Source organism: Cyrtonyx montezumae, unplaced genomic scaffold (genome assembly GCF_038088225.1).
Source record: "Cyrtonyx montezumae isolate F1298 unplaced genomic scaffold, pur_monq_1.0 scaffold_1, whole genome shotgun sequence".
Classification (NCBI taxonomy): domain Eukaryota; kingdom Metazoa; phylum Chordata; class Aves; order Galliformes; family Odontophoridae; genus Cyrtonyx; species Cyrtonyx montezumae.
Genome location: NW_027071825.1, coordinates 27812662 through 27835105, shown reverse-complemented (window position 1 = coordinate 27835105; position 22444 = coordinate 27812662). Strand labels below are relative to the sequence as shown.

At 41.2% G+C, this 22444-nt stretch overlaps 1 protein-coding gene across 1 annotated transcript; it reads right to left on the bottom strand.

The window, feature by feature from the left end:
- Positions 1-16257: 16257 nt before the first annotated feature.
- Positions 16258-22028, bottom strand: PTGS2 (prostaglandin-endoperoxide synthase 2). Its single transcript, XM_065746889.1, has 10 exons — positions 21876-22028; positions 21292-21408; positions 21041-21184; positions 20448-20591; positions 19848-20029; positions 18985-19068; positions 18575-18821; positions 17341-17627; positions 17059-17206; positions 16258-16898 (listed from the first exon to the last, which is right to left on the bottom strand). The coding sequence occupies exons 1-10, from the start codon at positions 21925-21927 to the stop codon at positions 16492-16494; spliced, it is 1812 nt and encodes a 603-aa protein (XP_065602961.1). The 5' UTR covers positions 21928-22028; the 3' UTR covers positions 16258-16491.
- Between the last annotated feature and the right edge of the window lie 416 nt (positions 22029-22444).

The following is a 22444-nucleotide window of genomic DNA, read 5'->3' as shown; positions in this document are numbered from 1 at the left end:
GCAGCTGGAAAATCTGTTCTCCTCATAGGAAATTGTCTAAAATGCTTGAGGCCCCTTGTGTGGTTATTAACTGAAACACATTGGACTATCTCTGACAGAAATACATCTTAACAATCTAAACTGATGTTTTCATCCAAATCTTTTGTCAGTCTTTGGTAATGAGAACAAAAGACTATGGAAGCAGGGGAACAGGAGCAGGACTGAAAGGAAGTAGATGACTGTAGTAAAAGGTGAAGGAATTAAAAGTGGGGGAAAGTGCTGGTAAGAGGAGGTGTGAAGGGCACACCCAGCCCCATGGTGTCCCTGTGGAGGTGCTGGCTGAGCATGCCAGCCCAGGGGCAGTCCCCAGTGCAAAAAGAGGCCCTGGCACAGCTGCAGCCCTCCTGCCCCACTGCCATGGTGCCGGGCTGTTCTCACAGATGGACATTGGCATATTCCTTGCCAATGCCGTGGGCCCACACTCAGGGCTTGTCTGCTTGACCTTGCACTGTGTTTTCACTATTTTTTTCTCCATCCTACACCAATTTTCTGCTGCCATTCTCTCTTTAGTCTCATTTTTTTCCTCCTTTTCCTATACCGCCTCCTACTTGATCACATCCTTACTCCTATCATTGTTCCCTTTGCTCTATCCTTGATTCTAGTTGCTTGCCATTTTTTTTCTATACATGGAAAATACCACACCGTTGGTACTTTGCTTCTCTTCTTTATTTTGTCATGCTAGAAAGGAAACCCATCACATAAAAGTCTGTGTTTTTCTTAGCTTCCATACCAAAAATCCTGCACGGAGACCTCTGGGCACCAGGACAATATAAATAGCAATAATTAATGAAGTATCACATGCACAAAAAAAAAAGATAGGAGAGCTACAGAATGGAGCAACAGTTTGGGAGTGCTGGCAGCCATTAATAGGAAGCTGTCAAGGTATTTCTCCTGAGGTGCAGAAGCCCTTATTGCTTCACACTTCTCTTAGCTTCCAGGAGTTACCCATTAACACATGGACAGAGCTGTGGCTATTTCAATAGGGAAGCAATCTGCACATGAGTTTAACAAGCAATAGCCACACATGGAAGTGTTGTCCAGGTCCTTGTGAAGCCTGTCCCACTGCCACTAGCCAAGAAACAACTTACAGATGATAAAGTGCTTTTCTGTACAGCAGTGTCTATCAACTTATGTCTGCTGGCAGTACCTGATAAACAAGCTCACAAAGCAATGCCCTTTCCTGTAACTTCCTTTTCAAATGTCCCTACATGAAAAGAGATTTCTGGGCTTCCTCTGGCATCTGTGGTGGTGCATACTGACACTCATGCCAAGAGCAATTGTAGCACTTCAGGAGGCAGTGAGCTGAGGGGTGACATCTGTCTGTAACAAGGAGTGTCTTCAGAGTTTCTGAGGGTTTTGTGTCTGCAGAGTGCTCCAATGGAGAAGACTTATACTCCAAAGTAAGGAGCAGAGGGTACAATGGGAACAAGCTCTTACACCCACAGCTGCCTTCTCCAGCCCCTTGGAACAGTTGCCAAGCAGCTTTCCCCAGCAGCACTATAGTACTGCAGTGGCACCTGAGATCAGGCCCGTTGCTACCAAGCCTCAGCATGTTTCAATCCTGGTGTCCCATGCTATGCATCTGAGGAGATGTGCACAGGAGATGCCACAAATTTTTTTACACCTTGGATTGGCTGGGATGATCCTCATGCACATTGTAATGCTGCTGTGATCTCTGACTGCAGCCTCCCACTGCTGACACTGTGAAAATGCATTTGCTGTATGGTGGTAGCCCCAGGGACCACAGCATCCCATATATGGGTGTTTTTACGTTTGTAGTCCCAAGTTTCTGATACATCTGAGATCAGTTCCAGCCATGCAGGCAGTTTCCATTTTCCATCATGATAGGACTTGGTTCAGAAGGGTCCCGGCCTCTTGGCTAGTCAGTGCCCTGTGCTGTGTGTGTACTCTGTGTGGCTAAAATGGGTTTGATATAAACAGCTGGCCAGTCAGTTGCTGTATCCTTTGTAAGTCTATGTAAGAAACGATGTCATAGTAGTCTAGAACAAACAAATGTTTTTTTTTCTACCTAGTCAATTAAAATATGCTTATTTTTCTTCCTGAGACACTTTTTTTGTGCATTTTATATTTATAGTGAACTTTAAGAGCTTTCTCTGTATACCAGTTCGCTTGAAGACAATATAAAATCTCTCTAACCTTTCCTTACACTTCCATCCCCAAGGCAACTTACACATGCTGTTTTATACATCTTTTTTCTATGATAATTTAAGGACCATCATTCAGGTAGTGTGATGTAATTTTGAACAAAGCACTTCTTTCCAGATGCTGTTGGGCCTAGGACTGTGCTGTCCTGTCCTGGCATGCTTTCAGCCTGCTGTCCTTAGTAACAGTATTTCAGGCTTTTTTTGCATGTCATTCATAGCCTCTTTTCACAGTGTGCTTTTCCAGGAAACCTTCTTTTGGAAAAAATGGGTTTTTTTTTTTTTTTTTTTTTAAATGTTAGGCCCATTATGAAGTGAGGAACATTTGCACAGACTAGTGCCAGACTGTAAAAGGTTTGCCAGCCTACAAAACTTTTCTTGCTTTATGGTGAATAGAAAAGAAAACTTGAAGTTGTATTTCTTTTTAAATGAGAAAACAAGGAAGTGATCAGTGGGGAAAGAGTGATCCTGTAGCAGTGAATACATTGGCAACTAATGCCTTTATCAGGAAGATGAAAACATTGCAAATCCTGAGCACTTGTTTGAGGGCATCCATGAGAGAGGAAACCAGAGGAAACCTCTATGTGATCTATCAAACAGGGAGGAGGGGGAAGAGCTCAGCTGTGTTTTGATCAGAAGTTCCTTGCTAGACCTGAGAAATACTTCCCAAGGAAAGCTTAGTTGAGACTGGCTCAATTCCATACAAATATAACTTTCCAACAAAGGATGAAATTGTCCAAAAATTTCCATCCAGAAATATTTCCTCTTTTTCCATAATCCAAAGAGGTGAAAGCAACCTTCTGTTTTCTAAGAAGGGTGTCTCCAAGTTCTGAACAAATGTGGCTCCACATTTTCACTTCTTACTCATTATGACTAGACTCAGCACACTTAATATTATTAAACAAAATAAACTTCTCATTACAAATGGTTTTGTATGAGATCAGGAAAAGGCCAGGAAAAGTTTGAAAAGATTTACAAGTGAATTTCCATTGCATGGGCAGTGGCCTACCTTGTCTGAAAACAACAGCTTGATTACTGTCTGCTAACAGCGATTTTTCATTTTTGTTGTTGATGGGCTGAGAGATTAGAACTTGGCTAATGATATAAGTATTTATACGCAGATTGGAAAAATGCTAAGAAAAATAATGGAGACTTAAATACAGCAGTGCTTACTTAAGTGTTATGACCAATCAGGGGAATCTTAGCCCTCCTTTATCACAGATTTTTTTTCCCCATTATGGAGCCCTGTTATCATAAATAAATAATTTATCCATTTCATTTTACCTGCTTTTGACTTCTTTACCTCCCCTGCAAAGGCAAGCAAGGGAGCTGGGTTTGTTCAGTCTGGAGCAGAGAAGGCTGTGAGGAGATCTAATTGCAGCCTTCCAGCATTTATATGGGGACTATAAAAAGTAGGGGAATCAAATTTTTATTCAGGTAGACAGTGATAGGACAAGTGGGAATAGTTTTAAGCTCAAGGATGGAAGGTTTAGATTGGAAGTCAGTGGGAAGTTCTTCATAGATGGAGTAGTGAGGTGCTGGAACAGGTTGCCCAGAGAGGCTTTGGATGCTGTATCCCTGGAGGTGTTTGAGACCAGACTGGATGGGGCCCTGGGCAGCCTGATCTAGTACCAGATCTGGAGGTTGGTGGCACTACCTGTGGCAGAGGGTTGGCACATGATGATCCTTGGGCTCCCTTCCCACCCAAGCCATTCTATGATTCTATGATTTTATATCAGTGTGGAGTAAAGCTAAAGCTGTATATTGCTTTGTCAGTCTTAATAGGTTTGTATTTCTTTTAAACATTAACTTTACGTCATTCATCGCAGCATTACTAGGTCATATTTTATTCCAAAATAAGCTTGTTCTTTGTGTGTATATATATATATATAATAGTTGGAGTATTTTAAATTATGGTCAGGAAAACATGAAGATATTTGTTATAATTTTTACAACTAGATTCAGTAATACACACCAGTTTTTACCTCTGAAAGCAATAGCAGTTAAACTGGCTTTAAATAGCTTTAAACTGGCTTTATATATATATATACTTTTTTTTTTTTTTTCGACAGGGCAGTTAATAGCACTAAACGTAGCTTAAAAATTAGACGTGGATTTCTTTCCACCACTCATGCTGGCCCCAGTGCTTTGTGTGCCACTGCACTGCCCATACATGAATGCTCCTGCCTGTGGGAAAATGTCTATTCCACTCAAGTGCGTACATGTGCATGCACACGCACATGTGACCTTGGGTCATATCTACTGAGGAGCTCTGGTTCAGTGGGCACAAAGGTGAACCTCGCCAGCCTGTAGTTCCCTGGGTCATCCTTCATCCCTTTCTTCTAAATGGGATTGATGTTTCCTTTTTTCCAGTCCCCAGGGACTTTGCCTGGAAGCCGTGACTTTCCAGATATGATGGAGAGCAGCTCAGCAGCCGTATGAACCAGCTCCTTTAGGGCCCTGGGATGCATGTCATCCAGCCCCATAGACTTATATACATTCAGTCTCATGAAGCAGTCTTGGAATTGCTCTGCCCTTACAGTGGGGGGGAATTTACTTCCCCAGGTCCCAGCTAGAGTCCCAGGGATGTGAGCTTCCAGGATGTGAGAAATACAAGAATCCTGGCTGCTGGTGAAGTCTGCGATAGAAAACTCATTTAATACCTCAGTTTTCTCCGTGTCTGTCATAGCCAGCTCTCCTTTCTCATTTACCAAAGGAGGTATGGTCTCTTTGGCCTACCTTTTCTGGCCAGTGTACCTATAGAATCCCTTCTTGCTGTTTTTCACACGAGCTAGAGTTAAACTCTTAGAAACTGACTGACTAAAGTAAGCTAGAACAGGAAATCTTCAGAGAAGATGATTTATGTAATTCAATTTTCAAGTGGATGCACTTTATTATTTCTTATCACCTTAGAATCTGTGCCCTAAGGCTTACGAGAAACGGAGTATATTGAGGAAACCAGGAGGGGATTTTGTGAAGGAACCAAAAGCTTGCCTTTAATTATTAAATTCTTTAATATTTGACACCAGCAGTGGAGTAAGGAGAACTTGACCTTATGTGAGAAAAATCACTTGAAGGTGGGGCTGGCTTTATGCAAGTCATGCAAATCTAGACTAGTCAAAAATCTGATGACGGATTGCTCTTTCAAAGCTTTATTCAGATGAGTGCATTTATGGCCATTTAATAATACGGAATCTTATTCATAATCTTCCATGCTGCCTACCCATTCATGCACTGAATCATAAGCAATGTAACTTATTTTCTGAAGGAAGGGGCATCCTGTGGAAATGCAGCTTGGAGCAAATACGAAAAAAACATTAGACACCTAAGAAAATTTACATATTCTATCTTTCTGTTCTCCCAGTACATTTTGTTGTTACAGGGAGTGAGCAAACAGTTCTTATATCTTGGAAGATAATATATCCTTTCTGACAAAATTAAGTTTTTTTTCAAACCAACCATTATGAAAACGCTGAAGCAAATAATTCCTCAGTCTGTCTTCTGTCTCTTGGTCGGTAAGGAGGTGAGGGGTTAAAAATCTGGGTTACAGGCTATCTTGAAGTATCTTACTATGACTGAAAGCTGAAGTATCAGAAATGTCATGGGAACCTTTTCCAGGAAGCTTCCCCATCCATTTTTTGCTAAGTCAGAGATGAGAACAAGCTCTTCTGTTTTTCAAAATTAATTTCTAAATCTGATACTGAGTTACTAGAAGAATTTTTGAAATTATAGTAAATCATAGTACTGAGAGTCTCAATGTTTACATTTAATAACACGCTGATTTTTTCTGTCCCCTAACAAATTACTTGTATGTGTAACAATAGCTTTGCACCTGTCTTTCCATTGCATCCTTCTGAATATGGAGACTGGAAGTACTGCTAAAATAGCTGCTCCTTGCTCCTCGGAAAGGACATGAATTTACAGATGGTGTTTTCAGCAGAACAAAGTTATTTAAAGCATGTCAACTTCTACAATGGCTGTTTTGATTACAACAGTTGGTGCAATTGTAGGACTGACTGTTGAATAAGCAAATATTTAAGAAGATTGGTAAATATTCTTTATTAAGCATCAAAAGGCTTAAAGAGAGTTCTGAGAAATATTTGCAACCAAGTATGACCGAGAAAGAGCTTTTAATAAGGAAACCATCCTTCCCCAAGAAGAGGAATCTGGGTGATTTTAATTCTCTATTCACAAAGTCTTCTTTTGAGAAATGTGTGATTTGACTTTTTATTTTGCTACAGTTTGGTATGAAACATTATTGATCTTGGCTTATTGGTAAGCCATTGATTGCTCTTCTTTTTCCTGTATCTTATTTGTGGTGATGTTTTGATTTGGAAAGCCTTACATGATTGGAACATATTTATCATGTGATACAGAGCTCTTGCTGGCTCTCTGGGAAAGTCCTGAATGATTGCTGTAAATGTCACCATCAACATATCTTTAGAGACACAGAAGTGACAAAATATTGCAGAAGTAGAAATCCCAGGATCTGCTATGGCAGAGAGGGAAACACATTTGTGTTTCCCTCTACATTATATGAATCAGATGGCCATCAACAAATGCAGCCTCAAAGACTCTCACTTCCCAAGGCTGCTTGCTGATTGTGAAGCAGGCTTCCAGCATTTTTTTCCAGTGAGGTGAGCACTGAGAAGTCTTGAGAGATCTTGCAATCACTACAACACTTCTGCACACCTCCTGCGCTTCTCCTGCTCCATGAAGAATCAGCTTTTGTCTTGAGGGTGGTTTCCAGTATAAAATATTTTTGCACTAGAAGGGCTGGAGCATCTTCCAACACCATCTTCTAAAAGAGTATGTTGGAAATTGATATTTCCCTCCTCCACGCTTGTCCTGTACCCTGGGAGAAAACAAAAATCTTCCCCAAGGAGACTGCGCTTAGTCAGCCCTGACAAAGGGTAGGGCATGGCAGGGGAATATTGAAGAGGAATGATAATTGGAGTCCTTTATTGTATTTCAAAGTAATCACTATTCAGAAAAAAAAAATCAGTGTGTCAGAGTTCAACTCTGCATGTCTCGACCTACTACTTTGTGAAGGCATGCAGGTTTGATGATATGAGAGGTGAATGCTGGGGAAGGCTGCACTCCTGGGATGTGCTCCAAAGGCGAAGGGGCTTGTGAACTAAAAAGTTCACAAAAAATTGTGAAAAACCAGTAGGAGATGCAGGAAGTGAAAATGCAGTAGCTCAGTTTGAAGTGGTATAATGTAGAGGTGGTTGAGTCATGCTTGGTGTTGAACGGGAGTTTGTTCCCATCTCCGTTCCTGAGAACTGACGGTTGAGAAGCAAAATCCTTGTGTCTTGCCTAAGCACTATCAGAATCTGGAAAGCTGTTACAAGAGTAAAGCTGCAAAGCCAGAAAAAATAATAATAAAGAAGCACTAAACATCCCACTGAAACCTCTCAAAAAGGCATAATGGTGAGATCTGCCATATTATCTAGCAACCTCATAAACAGGCATTGCAGAAGTCCTGACGCTTGGTTACTCTGCAAATCCACAAATAACTGGATTGGAGAAGTGTTAGCCTACATGGCCTAGAAACATATTTCTTCTCTAATCTTCTCAGTCTCACATGTTGTGAGTCTGAAAAGGTACTTGATGGTCATGACTGTAGATATAACGCGTAGAAAACAATGTTCATTGTCCTCAGTCATTTAGTGCAAAACAAGAGTATAGAGACTTTCATTTCTTAGAGGTTATACAGGACAAACTGCAGAAATTAAAGAAAAAATCCTCATGTACTGTTTTCTAATTTTGAAAGCAAACGAAGATAGCTGTTCCACTTCTGAATTACATTACGATTGACGTTATCTGCGTTTCAAAATCCTTTGAAGATAACCCAACAGCTGTTATGAAAATGACAGAAATTCACACTAAATACCTGTTGGCTATTAGTAAGTAGTATTTTGATCAGATTTATTCTTCTGCTTGAGATAAAGTGATCAAATAAATAACTTCATTAAAATCATAATATCACTTAAGGAGCTGACTTGTGGGCCTGCTTTTGAAAAACAGCTACTGCTGTTCACTGCAGGCTCCTGCCCTTGGTTTCAGTGCTAGCATCTCCCCAGTGCAATGTTGTCCGGCCTCTGATTCAACACAGGAGAGCTGTGTCATGCTAGCAAGTGCTGGGGCGGCCCAGTGCAGGTTCACCATGTGCTTGTGGAAGCCCATTATTCTTGTACTGATTGTAGGAGATCTTTCATAGCTGAATGAAAAATTAATATAAGATTAGATTGAGGATTATAGAGAATATCTAAATGTATTTGCTATATATTGATGCCAAGTTGCATTTTGGATTAATTTATATATATATTTTTTAATCTATAGAATAACCTGCCACTACTTTGCTGCCATGTTAAGAAGACTGTTGTTTACCATCAGAAATCAAGGTATGATATCAAATTGTGAAACATTTCACTGAGAAAATAGTGAAAAGAATCTGGTTATATTGTTCTGTGGATAAAAATTTGCCATATATTCAATTAATTATTTGTCTGAAATTCTATCCTTTTATTGGACTCTGAGAAAATTTAGTCCATTTCTAATTTGGAAATGCATTTTTTTACTTTCACTGAAATACTATGTCTAGAAATCTCAGCCTCGCCTTACGTAGAATGGACTCTACTTTCCCAAGTCATAATAATACCTAACAGCTCCACCAAGGTATGATCAGATCACTAATGTTACATCACAATCTTATGTAAGATTGTATTTCACAGCTGAACAGCCTCAACAAATTTTTATTTTAATTATTCCCTATGACTGCCACTTAGGAACTATGTCATTATTAATTACGTAGGATTAATTAATATTGTCTAGGCAACAGGCTTTATACCTTCAACTGAAAGGATATCGAGCTTTGTCAGTTCTTAGGGTAAAGTATTGAAGGTGCTGAAGAACGTATCTGTAACTGGCACTGTTGTCTTTAGCCACGTTTTATTGCACTGAGTTCACTGAAGCTTTTCAGGGCTTGAAGTCATACAGAACAACCAATGCCGTGATGGGTATTTATACCAGTCTTGTCACTTCTTGGGGTCATGGTCTCATCTATATCTGAAGACATGCCAGCATAAATTCATAAATATCCTGATTAGCAGTCACACATTAGAGTGTTATGTTAAAACTGCAAGACACGTAGTATGGTTAGTTGATGAATACTTATGAAAATGTTTTATTTGGGTAGACCTTCATGCTATAGTACAAAGCAAGACAAGACAACGTGCTACTTGAAACTTGCCTTCTCTATCACCTGCCTGTTTCATGATGCTCAGTGAGGTGGATATTGCTTTCAACCAACTCTTCCTCTTTCTCACCTTTGTAGGGAAGGAAACAGTAAAAAGTTTCGTGTGCTCTCATAGAAATGTCTACCACAAACACAGTCATTTTGCAGAAAATGAATGGGTGTTAAATTTCCTTGTCAGCAGGGCAGGTTTCAACAAGGATGCTTGCACACACCTTTATCCACTACTGTGTAAGCCTAAAGTAACGAGCTACACCTGGATACCATGAAAAAATAGAGCGCAAAGCAAGAGTGCCTTTTCCAAAGGATCCTTTTTTTTTTCCCCAAGTAATTTCTTGTTATCCTTATACAGAAGCGTTAATAGTTTGCTACTGTATTATGTAAAGAATGGAGGCACCTGGAAGCAGGGGGCTCCTAGTTATGTGACACTATATTTTTACAGTGCTTTTCTTGGAAGAGCTATTAGTTACCAGGGGAAAAAAAGGATACGTGGATTAGAGTTATTAGTAGATGTAATAAAAAAATTTCAAATTTTGTGAAAGTTCTTAAAACCCCTTCCTTTTCATACACATTTAGAGTGGCATTTTTTTCTTTGCTTGTTTCTTTAAAAAACTTTCAAACTCTAATTTTGTTTTGTAACCAAAACTAAGAAGCAAGGGGAAGAGGATACTTCCCTTATTCTTTAACCTTCGGAGATATCTATTTCCTTTTTTTTTTTTAATGAACATATTTAATCATCCCCAGTTTTGGTAGACAACAGAAAAATATATACCCTAGTGCAATTCTGATTAAATCAGTGAAGTTATCCTTAAAAAAATTTCCAACACTTGCATTATATGCTTGAATAGGATACAGACAGTGGTCACAGAGCGAAGTGGTCTGAAAATGAGTGTGAGTCTCTGTGTATGTATCCTGCTACAGATCAAATAGTTTTAAAGTAGTTCTTTTGAACATTAATTGCCTTTCTCACCAAAATTAGGAATTTTGTGCTTTTCTTTTTGCCTAATGGCAAATATTTTCTGGATTTGGGTTGGCTTGCCCAGCACTGAGAAATCAGGAGGAGGGGAATCAAATTTTTATTCAGGTAGACAGTGATAAGACAAGGGGGAATGCTTTTAAGCTCAAGGACGGAAGGTTGAGATTGGAAGTCAGTGGGAAGTTCTCCATAGATGGAGTAGTGAGGTGCTGGAACAGGTTGCCCAGAGAGGATATGGATGCTCTGTCCCTGGAGGTGTTTGAGACCAGACTGGATGGGGCCCTGGGCAGCCTGATCTAGTACCAGATCTGGAGGTTGGTGGCACTACCTGTGGCAGAGGGTTGGCACATGATGATCCTTGGGCTCCCTTCCCACCCAAGCCATTCTATGATTCTATGATTTTATATCAGTGTGGGACAAGCACTCTTGTGATGGAAAACCAGTGAGACTTCATGAACTGTAATATCATCTTGTACTGGTTGTGTTCAGCTCTTGACTTGGCTAGGGCACCTCCAACTGTTTGGTTTCTCTGTGGAGGTAAGTACCCTTACTGTGGCTATAAGGGAATGCTGAGATTTTCAGTGCAGACTCAGGTTTTTCAGACAGAAAAAAAAATCCCTGGAAGGAAAATCTGTGAGTTCCTTGTCTCACCCCTTCCCACTTCTCTTTCTTGACATCTGTGTGCATCTGTATGCCTCAATCTTGATAGTCAAGTTTTTGGTTGTGGAACATTTCTTACAGATAGTATTAATTAAAATAGCTGCACCAATTATCCTACATTAAAGTACAGTATTATTTCAAAACTGAAGCTTAAAACTGAAGTAGGATGAGCACTCAGATCTTGCCAAGGAGAGGATTTCTCAATATGATGTTTCTTGTGATGCTACTGCATTGCTGCATTGTGTGCTTTCAAGCTTTTGCATGTCTTTTAGGAAAAAAAAAATAGGATTTTTCTACTCATCTCCTTTTCCATATTTAGAGTATTTTGCCACAGCCTTTCTGCCCAGCATATATCCTTATATATATTCCAAGCTTTTTCCTTTCTGGTTTCCAGAAGGAAGCAGCATGTCTTTGCCAAAGCCTTTTCCAGCACTGTTCTGCACTGTCAGTAGCTGCAGCAGTGCAAGGCACAAGAAAGGATCTCAGTCTTCCTGTCAAAAGTGACTTCCCTGCCTGTATCTTCTCTCTTGTTCACATTCTTCCTAGAGGTTGGTCAAACTTCCTGGCTGATTTTTCTGTGGATTCTGCTGAAAGCTGAAGGAGTACTTTCTAGCAAAGCTGGAGCTGTTTCTGCTACAAATCTCTTGAAAGACGGGTAATGTGTGGCAGGGTGTACGGTGGTTGTCTTGGGAGAATTGGTGCTCCAGCATAAAGGTAAGCACACCTCCAGTGACTGCACTAGAATTAATGAACCATTTGTGGTGAGGCTCCAACTCACTGTCCATAAAGAGCTATTATGCAGTGGGCAAGCGAGGAAATGACGTACAGCCAAAGTCCTCAATGAAGGCAGTGTGTACGGTGACCTGTTTTCAGAAGTGCTCTGTTCTTGTGCTCCTGGAGGGCCTTGACTCCAAGGTGTGGCTCAGATGCTGACCCCCCTCCTTTGTCTCCCCTTTTTGGCATCTTTCTGGGTGAAAGTTACCTCAACTCAGTCCCAGGAGAAAGCATTTTTCACAGGGCAGGTTTACCCTGGGGAACATTCTTGCCTCTTGTATCATCGGGACGTGCCCCTGCTCAGAGGGAAGGAGGAGCTCCTCCATGATTGAGCTATCTCATCCATCATGCTCCAAATCCATCCTGGACCGGCCCACCCCTAATTAGGGCAGCACTCACCCGAAATACTTTTCCCGCAGATGACCATGCCATGCCCCCTCACAGGGCAGCCTGCAGTGCTGGGCCTGGTCGTGCCACACTGCTCCCTTCAGGGCATGCCTGTTGCACTTTTGGGGACACCATTTGCAGGCGTAACGGGCACTGTTCCTTGCTCTGGGTCTCAGGAATTGCTGTGTTGACCTGTACTTAGGAGACACACAATAATCTTTTTTCCTACTCTAACAACTGAGCAAGACCCCCAGAAACGCTTGAGGCTGACTAAATGCAACTGCTAGGCCCTAGATGTGTGGCATTTCTGCATTTTTCTAATCAAGGTGAGAGCACAGCACACCAATATATTCCCCTTTGCTTCCCTTCCACTGCACGCGTTGTTTCTTGGAGTGCTGGAGCGAAGCGGCAGGGCAGACTCGGAGCCAACCCTCCCTTTGAGTCAGAGCTGCCGCAAGACATGGCCGCAGGCCCTGCGCTACGCACCGGCTGCACAGAAGCTCTTCACTGTTCACAGGGCTGGAGCAAATGTGAGAGGGGCTGTGGGTTGCCATCAGCGGCCAACAGAGCCAATCTCTGCCTGAGGGGACTGGTAGCAGTCACATCTCCCGTGGCAAAGGTTTTTCTCCCCTCACATCAGAAGGCTTTAAGAAATGAATTAAATCATGGTGTCAATGGGCTATTAAAGATAAACAAACCCACTTTTCTCATGCAAGGTCTGCACGTGCTTCCATTCACATCTTTTCTGTGAGACCAGGGGAGGAACTGGAGAGATACCTCTGAAAAGGCCCTCAAGGTGTGTTTTCAGAGCTCAAGCGATCAGGACTGGGTTTTAATTTAATAAAGAGTTGCTGAAGATTTTTTTTTTCTACACATCAGTAGAAATGGAAAGCTACAGAGCAGAGGCAGGAGGGCGGTCATATGGGTGTACGGACTTGTGAGTCACTGGGGTGAGCCTCAGACCGAAGAGATTTTGAATGGCTGGCAGGAAGGTGACTAGGTAGAGGAGATTCAGTCGCTAAGGAAGGGACAATGAGAGAACAATGACAACATAGGGATGGGTGACTAATGCAGATGGTCACAGCAGAACGATATGGATGGTGGAAGTAGCGTTCAGCAAGCTGCTGCGTGGAGACTGTAGGCAGCACAAGGTGCCTGATCTCCTTAGTAGCATCTTTCATAGCTTCTCCCCTTTCCTTAGTGAAGATGAAAATTAAGGGGAAAAACGGGCTTTCTCGAGGTGCTCTTTGAAGGAAAAGAAAATATAGAGATAGGATTGGTTGCAATGTAACCGTTATTAACCACCTCTTCTCTTGTCCTAGCCCCATTACCAGCCATTCCAACTCACAGAATTCTTTGACTTTCTTTTGCAGAGAGACCTTTGCTATTTTTCTTTTGTCAAGCAATGGGAAGGTATGATCAGTGGTTTTCATGAAGAACTGTCACAGCTGATTTAACCTAAACTGTTTCAGAAAGAGGTTGCTGTCTGAGAGCAGTACCATAGATGAACACAACAGAAAAGGCTGTTTCTAATTACTACTTCTATCCCAAAGCACTTTCCCCTTCTGAAAAGTATTAAGCCCAAAGGGAAACATATATGAACCATTTGTGCTTCAGAAAAAAATTGCATGCAGTCACAACAAAGGGATATTAGTTACACCACCACACTAGCATGGAATTCCAGCAGTGGCCCTTCCCTCCCAAAACACTTTAGTGCCCAAGACAGCACTGCTGGCATGCAGTGACGGTGCGTGCTGTACACATTTCATAGTGGCCTCTTTTCATAGGTGGCAGAAAAGATAAGAAAGATAATGGTAGACAGATGATGTAAGTTACAGGCACCTTTAGGAATACGAGACATAACTCAGAATTCAGAAGCACAATCTATCTTCACTCCTCCCCAGTAAATTTGGCCAAGAGTGGAAAATAAAATGAAAGTATTCCAACTTTCTTCAACAAAACTTAATATGAAACAAAGGAGTCCATCACTGTAATGTTTTCAATTTATTTATATAAACAATTGCATTTTAAAAACCATTATTGTCCTACAAAAATAGAGTGAAAAACAATTCACAATTTTAAATAAATAATCTCAAACATACACATTTATCACAAGCAACTTGAACCCAGCCAAACCCAGCAGGTTGGGTCACTGATAAGTGTTAAAACACGGCTTCAGAGTACAAAATGTATAGCAAACTGGATTCCTTTCCAAAACAGCTTGTAAGTTCATGTCAGTGGAGTTCTTATTTTCATGAATTCCTTTCTACCTACCTCAAAATAACTAGATCTGCCCAGACTTGCCTTTCTTTGACTTTAAGCCATACAGTTTTCCTTTCTACCGCTAGGCAGGTGCTCTAAAGCATGTTCCAAAGGTGGTCTTCCAAAGGTGGTCTGAATGACAGTTACATGTTTAACCAGTTAAGTAGTTTGATTAATTGAACACACAGTACTGGCCCCTTTTTTGTACAGGCTGATTGAGTTTTTCCTTTCTTTATGCTTCAAATATAGAACCAAAACACCTTTCCATCTCCCAAAGCATTATCCAAGGACCACTTCAAATCAGTCACTGGTATCAACTGCTGTAGGAGATGTGGAGTCAGCTATTTGCACTACCAGTTATAAGTCTGCACTGTAGAACATAATCAGCATCTTTAAACAAATCAATAGACACACAGAAGTCACAGTCAAACTATACTAGTACTACAGCCATTACAACACAAGCCTCTACAAACATTCAAGAGATTCAGATGGAAATAAAAAACAAGTCCTTTTTCACAAGTAGCCAAGGTATTTTGACTGGGGGCACAGAATACCAGGTTGCTGCTCTACTCCAGTCTGAAGTAACATTCTTTTTATCTACAGCTCCCCAGCTGATTTTATGGGAAGATCATCTTCTACATTTCCTCTCTAGAAATTAAAAAAAGATACCCTTATATGCAAAGGTCTTAGTGCTGGTACAAGATCCCACTGCTCACATGCCTCAATGAGACTAGATACTTTGGATGGACCAGGACAAACGTGTCTAGGACATTTTGTGCTTAGCTAGCCTTTTTTTTTTTTCCTCCTCAGAGTTTAAGCCACTCCTTTAAAATGCCTCTGTTTATAATTTAATAAATAAAACATTAACAAACCCCCCTCCAAACAAATAAACAATTTATAGTCATGAGTTAGAGCTCTATTTATGTAGACCTAGACTAACAAAGCCTTAGTACCTTGAAGTTAAGCTCATTGTTGCTTACACTTACATAGCTACCTAATTTCTTATTCATTTTCTAAATTACTCCCCAGTAATTTCAGGTTGGCTACATAAATCTATAATTATAATTGTGTTCTTAAGGACAAATGGAATATATAGTTTTATTTAGAAAAACAGATTTATATTGTCAAGTAGACCAGAGAATTATGGCTACAAAATATTCAAAATATTTGTGTTTAAGATCTCCCCAAACTCGCAAAATAAAATGTCTACTGATATACAAGCAGCCTTGTTTTCCAGCCTGACAATCATGTCTAAGCTCACTACCACTGCTAACAATCTCAAATAAATAATACTTTTGTGACATGTGCTTCAAAAACAAGTAGCATCTCAGACAAGTTCTATTATCCTTAAATAATTAATAATTAAATATGATGAAAAAGTATAATGCCACACAAAAGGACAAACACATAAATCAATTATGTAAATTACTGTACAAAGTGCCTTATCTGCATGAGGGAGAGGTAGTATCATTGAAAAATGCAATGCATTTTCTGACATTAAATAAGCAAGTCTCAAACATGTATTTGTTAGTCCTGGAGCACTGATATGAATGAAAACTGCCAAAACTCTGAATTAAGTTTGTTTTTTTTTTTTTCATTTTTTAGTATGAACATCTATTTTCAAGTTTAAAAAATTGCTGAGGCAGTAACTTGCTTTTTGTAGTGTTATGTGACCTATCAAAGTGAGAAGACAAAAAAAAACCCAACACCCTTTGTCAAGTATTAAAACAAGTAAAAAAAACCTGGAACCTGGTCCATTTTGGAATACATAGTTCTGCTACAGAAGGCTTTAAACAAGGGATTTGCTACTGCAGAGCTGAAACACAGAAAAATCCCTTTTTCTAAAATGAAGCCTTACCTGAGTAAGGAATCTAGGGCAACCTTCAAAGTGAGGATGCAAAAGGTTGCTTTTTGTTTTCTAAATACTAGAACTATAAATAGAATAACTTAAATAAATAAATTAGATAGCTAATTTACAACTCAGCAGATCGCTCTTTTAGAAGTAGTGTGGGGTTGATATCTTCCATTGCTGTGTTTGAGGTACTAACATTAATAGTTGCCTCCGTGGGTTCAGGATTTAAGACATGGAAAGCAGTGAAAGGACAACCTTTCACATTGTTGCAGATGAGCTTCTGTAAGGAGGCAGTATTGATTATTTCAAACCCCACTTTTCCACCAAAGGTGCTTGGCTTCCAGTACTCAGGAGAGCATATTGTATTTCCCATCAGTCCTTTTAGAGAGAATGGTGCACCAATTTCCACCATTGTTTCACCAAAGATGGCACCTGGTCTTGGCTTTTCTACAAGCAGGCCTGGATACAGCTCCATAGCATCTATGTCTCCATAAAGCTCTTCCAGTTCAGCAGCCATTTCTTTTTCTCCTGTAAGAATTCACGAATAAGAACAGTAAGTGGAAAGTCCTGTTTTCATTGCAACAATATCCTGCTGAAGTTTAGAAATAGTGTTGCAGGCTTCTATTACTCATTTTAAGGAAAAATTGGACTTGTTTATAATGTTCATAAGGAAAGATTAAAAACTCACCTGTAAGTTCTTCAAATGATTTGAAGGGTTTCAACATGAAGCGTTTCCTGTACTCATTCAAGGACTGATATCTCATTTCTCTGCTTTGATCAATTGAAGCCTTTGCTACTTTCTGTACTGCAGCTGGAACATTTTTCCCACCAGCAACCTATTTGATAGAAACAAGAAGTAGTAAGAACTCCAGAAAAAGAGGAGATTTTTATTTTACTAGCTCCAGATAGGTTTATTACCCAGGTGGTCCAACTCCCCAAGCTGATGTCTCTAACTCAAGAAAATACCTACCCTGCCAGCACTTTGCTTGGAGAAAGATTTCACCATATGGGAAAGGCCATGTTCCAGCATTATAGAGTTGTTGTAGAGGAACTGCTGGAAAGTGTACTCCTGGTCACGAATCTGAAAAGTGTCAGGCAGAAGTGGGTGCCAGTGGTACAGAGTGTTGAATTCAGCTGCAATTCGGTTCTGGTACTGAAAACGCTGGTTGAACAGAAGCTCAGGATCAAACTTCAGTTTGAAGTGGTAGCCACTCAAGTGCTGCACATAATCTTCAATAACTATCTTTATTGTTTCTCCTGTTGGAACATAAAGAGGATACAAAATCATTACTGATTCTTCTATGAAACATTTAGGTGGTTACCCTGCTCTGAGAGGACATATCTAAAATTCTCTAGGGAAGGAGAGAAAACCACACAGAACTACAGAAATCAAGAATACACTCATTAGCATTCCATAGTATCTTAGAGAATGCACAGTTATATTTTGGGAGATGAGTCTATCCCCATCACCCTCACAGCTCTCTTCACTACACTTATCCTCTCCCAAGCTACACTTCCTTTGGTTTTCTACCAAATTTGCAGAAAATTATTCATTACTGTATAACCAAATGCAGTGCAAACAATACTATCTAGGACAGAGGTAAGAAAATGAAAGTCAGCATCTCAAGGCAATCTTTCATCTTCTGAGCTACTTAATGAAATTGTTTTCTCTTGGTTTACTGTTTCATTTGCTGTTCAGGCACAGACTTGCTCAACTGTGTGCATCAACATTAACAAAATGAAACACCACTTAACAGAAAGTTAGACATAAGTAACATGTAGAATTTTATTCTATGGCTGTAGTTAAGTCAGGAAGCTGCAATCTCAAAGCATACCCAAATTCATTAAGTCCCAGTAGAAACTGTGTCAGTTGGGATCAACTGAGGTCATGTAACCTCACAGGCTTTCCCCCTGAAAAAACTAACTTTATTTTCTTTTAAATAAGGGTAACAACTGAAAGCAATGAAAAGACTGGGAGCTAAGTATCAACAGACTCCATTTTCTTTATCTTGATAGTTAACATAGGCAGAAAGAAGCTGTATTTTAGTACACTTCCAGTGAGGGGTCATGAAGGCTCAGATCCTCACATACCAATTAAACAACAGTTCTTCCTCTTATTAAATCTACTGCAGCTGCCATAGAAAATGGGTAAAAGTGTTAAGCTCAAGAGAAAGTTAGTTGCACATAGCAAAAGTGACACTCACCTATCAAAATGAGTCTTGTAGTCTGGAATAGCTGCTCATCATCCCACTCTGGATGCTCTTGTTTCAAGATGTCACAGACTCTATTGTGTTCTCTCAGCCATATTGTTGCATACATCATTAGGCCTGGGACCAAGCCAAACACCTCTTGGCCAACAGAAAACTGCAGGTGCTCAGGAACATGAGGAGGATAGATCATCTCTGCTTGAGTATCCTTCACTGTTGGTGGATACATTTCTCCATCAATCATCTGCCAGGAAGGGGGCAAGAGAATTATAAGCTAAGATGCTTGAGTTACACTGTATTGACTGTTAACACCAACTTTAACTTTAGGCAAGCTATGCTGTGAATAGAGTGCTAATTTTAAGAAACAGGTCATCCAATAAAAAGGCAGCAATTAAAATAAGACATACCTGGTACTTTAATTTTCCATCCTTGTGAAGTCTCAATTTAAGCTGCCTCTCCAGAGTCTCTCCATAAATGTGGTTCAAGTCAACCTGTAAAATAATAGCATTTAAAACATGAAGACAAGATACATTTTTTGCTATTTTAGGATAGGTACTATTTCTAACAGATGATCTGGCATCCACAGATGTTTACCTTTTGATTACAGTATTGTTACCTTATAAGTATTACACACTGATATTTAAGATGAAGCCAAATTCTTTCCTGGCAACTGCAGCAATCTCTGCATTAAGTCTTTAAATCAGACTGGCAATTTAGGAGGGCTCTGTTTAGAGTGTCAATGGCATTTTATTAAGCAGACAGCTCCTTATATACACCAACATGTTACAGATCTCTGTTTTAGACATGCACACTATTTATATTGAGAATTTCTTTATCCCCCCAACGGTCTTTTTGAAGATAAATATCTTAAAACCTAAGTTTGCTTCTCAAGTTCTTTTAGTTTAAATCTTTTCAATTAGCAGCACAAAATAAGATCCTATACAGAGGATCTCTACAAGTGGTGAAAAGAGTCCAGAGTAGTTCTACACACATACTAGACCTAACACACCCTAGGCAGAAGCAGACTTTGAGGAAATCGCAATCCTCACTGTACAGAGATTTCAAGCAGAATTATGTGCTTGGCACAAGCAGCTCTAACCTAAGGAATAGAATTTTGCCTAAAGAGAATCCACATTATAGGGTTAAGCCAACAATTTGTTGTCATGTTGCACATTATATCTAGCAGTGTTTGTGGCTACCTGTAAGGCATCATCCTAGCTGTTTGGTAGCTCCTGAGAGCTAAGTGCTCCATTCAAGTTCCAAATCTTACCCCATGGCCATAGGCTTTAGTGAAGCTAGGTCCTTTCTTATGGTCTGTCTTAAAGAATTGATGAGTGAAGTGCTGGGCAAAGAACGTGAACATCACATTTGTGCCTTGTGGGTCAGGAATAAACTTTCTCCGCAGCAAGAATTTCTCCACAATCAGCTTTGAATCTGGGAGCTCTTTCTTACCTAGAAGAAAAGTCTCTTTAGAGCAAGATATTCATAACAACTACACTTATTTTGGCCCCTAACAACCGAACAGATCTCCCATTTTCAACTCTTTAAAAAAGGATAGCAGCTTACTAACAAGAAAAACTATATTCTTTTTGTTGGTTATAGTCATAGCTTTCCCTGGCTTACTTTTCCAAATGTATCAGAAGCCCTCTAATTCCTTGTTTCAGAACACAGTTCAATAATAAAAGATAACTATTCTTATGTTCATGTCATTACACAATATACCTAATATATCTCATTCATTGCTATTCTCACAGTCAACAATGCATTAGGATGGTTATTGACAATTATTGACATCTTTTGGTGTTTTCTAGGACAAAAAGATGCACAAAATTCCTAGAAATAAATATTATGCATCTGTTTTACTCCTTACCTTTAACACCCATTGGTGTTGGACAGTCATGTCCTACTGGTGGAAGGCTTCTTGTGTAATAGGAAAGATTGGAATAAGCTTCCCAGGATTTGTAATTATAGTCACTATTGTATGTTGGTGGGCTGTCAATCAAGTGTGACCTTGCTGGAAGAAGAAAAAAGTAGATATGTATTTGGCTTATTTTAAAAAGTAGGCTGCTAAAAATTGTAAGAAGTCACAGCACCAGATTGTTTCTATGTACTTCTAGCAGCAGTTGCATTGACAAATTCAACACATAAACCCATTTAATTTCAGTAACCTATGGCTACTGAATAATAGGAATAGGTACAAGATCACCAGTTAAATCCAGCTACTGAATTTGTAACAAATGGCACAAGTTACGTTCACAAGATTTGAGATTCTATTAGAGATGAGGAAAAAATGCATTTGTCTGGAAGTGCACAATATGCTGAGATCTTAAGTTTTCTTTAGAGTGCTTTTACTGTAACACATTTTAGTTAGTTATTTTATCAATAGGCTAATCAAAGAGTATTTGAGGTCCTACACATAGCTTCTGCCAGTTAGAAGTAGTGGAAAAGAGAACTTATACTTACACGTCAACACATATCTCATAATAGTATCTCGTAAGAAGGAAACATTGTTGATGATGTTCCAGACTCCTTTGAAGTGGGTGAGAATGTAGTGGACAGTATTTGGTGTAGGTTTCAAAGTTAGTTTCAACCACGTGAAGAACTCCGCTGTGAACAAAGATGAAAAGACTCTAAGTTGCCATTCAGAATAACCTGCAATTCCATAATTTAATTCTCCATCTCCTTCTCCGTGCCAAGAAATCAGGGGTACTTACGTGTTGTACAGTTTTCCCCATAGTAGCCTGTCCTCGTGCAGTCGCACTCATACCGATCAAATCCTGTTGTCATGCACACACCTCTGTTCTGACACGGGAGGGAGCAGCAAGGGTTGGCTGAAATGAAATCAAACGCTGTAGTTAAAAGAGCGCTTTCTCGACTGGATCGGCACCGCCTTTGCACCGCGTTAACATCTTCGGCGCACCAGCGCTCGCAGGGCAGGCAGCGGAGCGAGATCCACTCTCACAAGGCTTCGGGCTGCCCCCGCCAATACCAGCGACGCAAGCTGAGAAGCAGACCGAACGGAGCCAGCTCCGAACGCCGGGTCAGCGGAGGCCAGACAGCCCTCCAGCGTTAGCTTCCCAGTCACGAAGCACAGAAGGCAGACGCTCCGGCCGCGGGCACCCCTCGCACGCCCGCCGCCGCGTCCCAGGGCGCGGGCTCGACACGGCTTCACCTCCCCAGGAGGTGCCCACGCTACGGCCGCGTGGCACCGCGTACCCATTGGGGTGCGGAGCCGGAGACAGCAGAAAACAGCAGCCCACCGCCACCCCACGTAAAGCTCCCCGCAGGGCGGACTCACCTGCGTGGCCGGCAGCCAGGAGCGCGGCCAACAGAGCACAGGACAGGAACATATCCCGACGGGCTTCCTTACGTTTCTCTAGCTGCTACTGAAACCCCGCAGACGCTCGAAGCCGCAGGATCCGTGCTGCAGCCAGGTACTCACCCCCCATTTATACCTCCCGCCGTGAGTCACCCCCCGGCCCCAAAGCTCACGAAAAGGGGGCGGGGGATTTCGCGCGGCTTACCCTGTTCCGGCCCGCCTCCCGCTCCCACCTGCTGTGGGCCGCCCCCGGGCGTGGGCCGGCCGGCTGCCGTGCGGCTCCGCTCCGCTCCGTACGGCACGGCACGGCACGGCACGGCACGCGAGGGGGCGCTGAGGGGGAGCGGCGGGGCGCGGGCGCTGCGCTTCCCGCGGCATGGCTGCCGCCCGTCGGCGCTGCGCGCTGTGGCCGTGTGGCGCGGGCAGGCTCGGGGCTGTGTCCGCCGGACGCTGCTCGCCCCACGCTGACCAGTCGCGTAGAGCTGTGGGTCGTGGGCCTTTCGCTTTTCGTGAGGTCACCTCATGTTGTTTCATTTGGTGAGACACGT

Bases quoted from the DNA above. Each gene is read 5' to 3' on its own strand.
- PTGS2 (XM_065746889.1), bottom strand. From the start codon at position 21,927: ATGTTCCTGTCCTGTGCTCTGTTGGCCGCGCTCCTGGCTGCCGGCCAC. The intron at 20,592-21,040 runs GTAAGTATAAGT...TTCTTCTTCCAG, and splicing joins TATGAGATATGTGTTGACGT to CAAGGTCACACTTGATTGAC. The intron at 17,207-17,340 runs GTAGGTATTTTC...TCTATCAAATAG, and splicing joins CCAAGCAAAGTGCTGGCAGG to GTTGCTGGTGGGAAAAATGT.